Here is a 6,473-nt window from a genome sequence, read left to right as displayed (position 1 = left end):
GATCTTGTCCAGGGCCAAGAATTTAACACAATTAAATCTCTCCTTCTTGACTGAGAGGCCTGAAACCTAAAGCTGCAGAAAGGCGGGAAGGAAAGAGAAGTATGAAGGCGAGAGCCCACTACTGGCTCACGGTGGAGGAGTAAATTTCACCTCCACTCCTGCCTTCCAAGAGCCAGCATCTGGCCAGATGTTTAGTTCCACTCGTTGTCTTTCCAGACGAGGACAAAGTGCATGCCATTATCTGGTTTCTTCAAAGTCTCTAAGAGTCTCTGCCAGACGCTTGGGTTCATATTTTGAAGCAGTAAAAAAGAAAGAAAGAAAAGCAGAGAGAGAGAGAGGTGACTAATTCTGTGGAGAATGTTTGCCCTTAACATTCTTCTCTAAATATTGGGTTATTAAAAGGATCTAACGATATCTTATTTTATAAAGAAGCAGAAAAACATAGTGACAGCTGGGCCCAGTGGCTCATGCCTGTAATCTCAGCACTTTGGGAGGCTGAGGTAGGAGGATTGCTTGAGGTCAGGAGTTCAAGACCAGTCAGGACAACATAGGGAGACTCCATCTTTACAAAAAAATAAAAAATTAGCTGGGCATGGTTAATCCTGGTTAGCACACCTGTAGCCCCAGCTACTTGGGAGGCTGAAGTGGGAGGATGACTTGAGTCTGGGAGGTCGAGGCTGCATTGAGCCCACCACTGCACTCCAGCTTGGGCAACAGAGCGAGACTTTGTCTTAAACAACAAACAAACAAACAGACAAACAAAACAGTGACTCTGAAATCAGAACTAGATTCCTAACCAGCTCTCTTAATTACTGGCTGTGAGCTTTAACCAAGCCATTTATGTGAAGATGTAGTATTTTTATCTGTGAAACGGGAATACTAATACAATACAAAGTACCTCATGCAGCTTAATAAAGAAGAACTATTTTTATTATTATAACTCTGTGATGAAACTATGTCCTTGTTCTGTTGTATTCTGATAAGGATTTCCTTTTGAGATCATAAGCTCAGGGACCCATCTATGAGGAGGGCTGGTGTCTTCCATGAAGGGCTGGATATTTTTGATGTTGATCATTCAGGGAAGGCATGTACCCTCAGTCAGGAAACTGAAATTAGACCAGAGAAGTAACTACCTCCTTCTCATTGTCCTGCATCTACAGCTCAAGGAATCTAGACACGCTTCGGGGCCCTCCTGAATAGCAAGGTGGAAACGAGGAAGGGCCACAAGCTGAAGATGAGAAGCTGTATGGTGTAGGCCAGACTGCATGTCCTACAGGCAGCAGATGACAGCAGTGAGGAGTAGAAACCCCAAAGTCAGAACATCTCCTGTTGTGCATCTGAAGCATTAGAAAAGCAAACTGTCCTAGTGGAAGGTGAATTTCAGGACAGAAGGTGGGGTCTGGCATCTGAGTGCTTCGTCCCAGGTGGAATGGGGGCTTATTTCAGTAGATTTCCTTGCAAGTCCTTTAAACTTTTCAAAGCTTTCGGTTACATCTATTGCATCTCGTGAAAACTCTAAAATTGGAAGTTTGGACATTGTTATTTCTATTTTTATGAGTTAACTAAGTTTTAAAGAGATTACATGGCTTGCCCAGGATCATGAGATTAGTAAATGGCAATGCCCAAGGAAAATCCATTAAAAAAAATTATTCGCAGTCCAAGATTTCAATGATCTCCATATTAGGAAAGTAAGCATGGCATGAAGGATTTTTAAACTATCATTTTGCATTATTCACACCACTTACCCTTCCCACTTCACTCACATCTTAGGTAACTGAGTCAACTGCATTCAAAAGAAACATTTTCTGTGTTCCTCATGGGCACATCACTGATGGCTGTCCGAACAGATTTAACTCACTATCAATTTAAGCATGCAAAAGGACATAACCTGTACGTATCCATCTGGCTCCATGGAGTAATGCATCAAATAAGTGTGATTGTCTAAAACTATGTGCTTGCTTTTCTGATTTAGCCCTAAGTTTATATATCCATGAGTGGGATCAAAAATGATTTTCTGATTCTAAATTTCTGAAAATCATTATGAGATGTTTAACTGAAAAAATGCTTTGGCGGCATACAATCTTAAAAGTTACTCAAGCTATAGCTCAGAAGCTATATACACACACACATATATACATATATATATATATTTTATTTATTTTTTATTTATTTATTTTTTTAAGTCCCTGTTCTGTCGCCCAGGCTGGAGTGCAATGCCGCGATCTCGGCTCACTGCAACCTCTGCCTCCCGGGTTCAAGCCATTCTCCTGCCTCAGCCTCCCGAGTAGCTGGGACTACAGGCGCCCGACACCACGTCCACCTAATTTTTGTATTTTTTTTTTTTTGAGATGGAGTCTCACGCTGTTGCCCAGGCTGGAGTGCAGTGGCGCGATCTCGGCTCACTGTAAGCTCCGCCTCCCGGGTTCCCGCCATTCTCCTGCCTCAGCCTCCCGAGTAGCTGGGACTACAGGCGCCGCCACCTCGCCCGGCTAATTTTTTTTGTATTTTAGTAGAGACGGGGTTTCACCATATTGGCCAGGATGGTCTCGATCTCCTGACCTCGTGATCCGCCCACCTCGGCCTTCCAAAGTGCTAGGTATACAGGCGTGAGTCACAGTGCCCATCCGCAAAATATATTCTAAGGAATAAAAATGATTGTAGTTAGTTTTCCACAGTCCAAAGCAAGCTAGTAATATTTAAAGAGTTAAAAGTGTAATATAATCATCTGTCAGGTTTCTACAATCAAACAGAGTTGAAAGGAGGCAAATATTAGCATAATACAGATAATGTACTCACTGGCATTGTGGGCCTTTTTTATTTGGATAATCATTTTCACCTTGTATAAACTTTTCTAGAATTATATACTTTTATGTCTAATCAGCAAATTAGGCAGTTGAAAAGTATGTATGAAGCAACTAATATGTGTCCTGATTAGGCTAGGTAGTGTGGGTATATAAAGAGTTTATAAAGGTGTAGGCTCCTATTCAATCCTTGGCAGGGTCAGGGGATGGGGGAGTTAATTAACATATATTAAATATTTTTTTACTCACCCACACCTAGAGAAACAGTACTGTTTTAAATGTGCTGTAGGAGTTCAGAGAAATAATGATTAATGTGTTTTGGAATAATTACATAATAAAAAGCTTTGCTGAATACAGTTAGTTTTAAAAATATAAAAATACAGGGGGCTTTACAGAGAAATCTTTTCAACTCTTAAAATAATTTTTAATTTATATATGTTTATATAAGAATTCTATTTTATTGACATGAAATACTGGTACTCTTTTTTTTGAGATGGAGTCTTGCTCTGTCATCTGGGCTGGAGTGCAGCGGTGAATCTCGGCTCACTGCAACCTCTGCCTCCCGGGTTCAAGCGATTCTTCTGCCTCAGCCTCCCCAGTAGCTGGGATTACAGGTGTGAGCCACCACACCTGGCTAATTTTTCTATTTTTAATAGAGGTGGGGTCTTACCATGTGGGCCAGGCTGGTTTTGAACTCATGACCTGAAGTGATCCACCCGCTTGGGCCTCCCCAAGTGCTGAGATTATGCGTGAGCCACCGCACCTGGCCCAGTACTTTTACTGATGAGAAAACGTAATGTAAAAGGAAGGTCTGTCTTACACACAGTACGTGCTGAATCTGGGTCTTTTTTGAAAAAAAGTCATTGAGAAGACTTATTCCTATCTTAATTTTTAAGACATATATTACCAAACAGAAAAACTGTACTAGATACTGGGGATATATGAATGAATAATGCTGTTTCTGTCTTCAAGACCTTACTGTTTGGCAGGTGGAAACAAGTGAACGAACGAAAGCATTGCAAATCAATGTGGGAGGCTCTATGAGTATGGGGCCATAGAGGAAAAGGCTGAGAGGGAGAGCTTCAATTAGTAGGTGACTTCGAGAAGGTCATCCTGGCCAGGCACGGTGGCTCACACCTGCAATCCCAGAACTTTGGGAGGCCGAGGCAGGCGGCAGATCGCTTGAGCTCAGGAGTTTGAGAGCAGCCTGGGCAACAGGGGGAAACCCTGTCTCTACAAAAAATACAAAAACTAGCAGACATGGTGGCGCGAGCCTCTCCTCCCAGCTACTTGGGAGGTTGAGGTGGGAGGGTCACTTGAGACCGGGAGGCGGAAGCTGCTGTGAGCAGAGATCGCACCACTGCACTCCATCCCGGAGGACAGAGCGAGACCCTGTCTCGAAAAACAAAAGACAAAAACAAAAACAAAGACAGTCATCCTGCATGACAACCAGGAGGGGACAAATGTGTGTTTGTGGGAAGCTGAAATGATGGCGGGGAAGAGAGCAGAGAAAGACGCTCCAGAAAAAGGAAACTGTAAACAGCAGACGAAAAAGCATAGTGAATGAATAGCAAGCCTGAGACCAAACTTAGGGTTTCCTACACTTGTTTCAAAGCCCTTCATTATCTATATGGAGAGGGGGAGGCTTTAAACACAAATATTTAGATCATATTGACTGAGATGTAGATATAAATGAATGCTAATAATTACTTTTCGTTATTTTGGGGTGTTAAAAATTTACTGTACAAGATTGTATTCGTTTTAAGGATCTTCTAACATGAGCCATTTTGTAATGATTCAGTTGTTTATATTCAATTTCAGGCAGAATGCTGATCACAGCACCAAATGGGTATCTTCTACAGAAAAAGTTATTTTAATAAAAATATAGTCAGGATTTCCTGAGAGATTATAGAAACAGAATAAAAGCATTAAAACTGTTAAGTCATTAAATACGAGTACTTTGTATTTTGAAGGCTCTTAAAATTTAGTTTAGTTTATAAATTGCTTTTACATAACATATGCACTGAAATACCATTTAAGATTAGTTTTGAAAATGTGTTCGTTTGAACCACATCGTTAGGTATTTTATTCAAAGCTCTTTATAAAAAGAGCTTTACTATATTCCAGTATAAGTAAACTTGTCCTGAAAATAAGAAAAATTTAACCTCATGCTATGGCTGCAAAGTTTCCGGAAAGCAGGATTTAAAACTTCCATTGTAACTTTAACCAGCGGTCATGTCAAATTTCACAACTAAGAACATTTTAACGCATGTTAACACTGAGCACAACATGGGCACGTTTTTGTTGCTATGAGAACCTTCTATTTTGTATGAGACATTGCAGCCTTGACGACGCAATGTTTGTGCCTATTTTGCGCATGTTTTTCTACAGCTATTCCTCTCCTCTAGTAATAATAGTCGAATGGCTCTGGTTTCCTCTTGCGCCCGGCCCAGTTTTTCCGTTTCAGCTTAGTTGTCATAGGCTGTGCTGCCGCTTTCTCTGGGAAAGGACGGTGAGGACTGGACGGGAGAAACCGGGAGGGCAGGCGCGGCCGTTCTGCAGCAGCCGGGCCGATGGGAAGCGGGAGGAGGAGGTCGGGCCGCGGGCTGGTTCTGTCACCCCCTCGGGAGCCCAGCTCTTCACCTAGCTCTCCGGCGCTTTTCAAAATCTGCAGTTCACAACAAAAATCGAGCAACGCCACGTCGCACAAACAGGACAGGAGGGGCGAGGGTGTGTGCGCGCGCGTGCTGTCCCCAAATGGATGAGAAATAAGGGAAGGGGGGGCTGGGGAGCGTGTGATGAAGTAACACTGCTAGGCCCGCGACTAGTCGGGCTCCGGCCTCGGGTCTGCAGGGACAAGGTTGGGGGCCGGGTGGCAGACGCGGCTTCTGGTCTTCCCCCAGCGCGAGGGTCGTGGCGGGAAGCGGGGACGCGGCGCGCGCTCGGAGCCTTCTGCCCGCCCCGCCCCGCCCAAGGGTCTTCCTCCCCCAGAATTCGGAGCGGCCCCTCCTCCAAGCCAGGCTCGCCGCGGGGCGCTGAGCAGGCCGGGACACCGCGGCCGAGGTTATCGTTAGGCATCTCCCAGGCGACCGGCTCCGCAGCAAGATGGCGGACGAGAGAGACAGGGAAGGTAAGGTAGGGGCGACGGGGAGCCGCTGGCCTCGCCGCCCGCCGCGACACAGGGTCGCACGGGGAAGCGCCGGGTGGGGTGGGCCCTCGTCCATCTGGAGTCCCCAGCCGCAGGGAGAGGGTGGCCCGAGGAGGGGGCCACCCCGCAGCAGCAGCAGCCGCCGCCGCCCTGCCCCCGTCCCCGCAGCCAGCCCGGCCTGCCGCTCCGCCCCGCCCCGCCTGTCTCCCCTCCTCCCGCCTGTTTCCCCTCCTCCCGCCTTCTTCTCCCTCCTCCCGCCTTCTTCTCCCTCCTCCCGCCTTCTTCTCCCTCCTCCCGCCTTCTTCTCCCTCCTCCCGCCCTGTTCTCTCTCCCCTCCTCTCGCCCTCCTCCCCCTCTTCCTCTCCTCCCGCCGCGTCCTCCTTCCCCCTCCCTCGGAGGCCGGGCCTCGGCTCCTGCGCGGGCTGCGCCGGAGGCGCCGGCAGGGGGTGCTGATAATGGCGTCGTTGTTCACTGTCGCGGGGAAGTCGTCGCCGCCTCCACACCCTCGCCGGGGGTCTCGGTGC

General features: G+C 46.5%; 1 protein-coding gene across 1 annotated transcript; it reads right to left on the bottom strand.

The window, feature by feature from the left end:
• Nucleotides 1-3,759: 3,759 nt before the first annotated feature.
• LOC139356212 (uncharacterized) lies at nt 3,760-6,118 on the bottom strand. The gene is given in 4 exon segments (XM_071069387.1): nt 3,760-5,545; nt 5,547-5,740; nt 5,743-5,812; nt 5,814-6,118. Coding segments are annotated over 4 exon segments (816 nt in total). The 5' UTR covers nt 6,026-6,118; the 3' UTR covers nt 3,760-5,205.
• Between the last annotated feature and the right edge of the window lie 355 nt (nt 6,119-6,473).

Source organism: Macaca nemestrina, chromosome 1 (assembly GCF_043159975.1).
Source record: "Macaca nemestrina isolate mMacNem1 chromosome 1, mMacNem.hap1, whole genome shotgun sequence".
NCBI classification, from domain to species: domain Eukaryota; kingdom Metazoa; phylum Chordata; class Mammalia; order Primates; family Cercopithecidae; genus Macaca; species Macaca nemestrina.
Note: the sequence above shows the minus strand (reverse complement) of the source record. Positions and strands in the feature narration are given on the sequence as shown.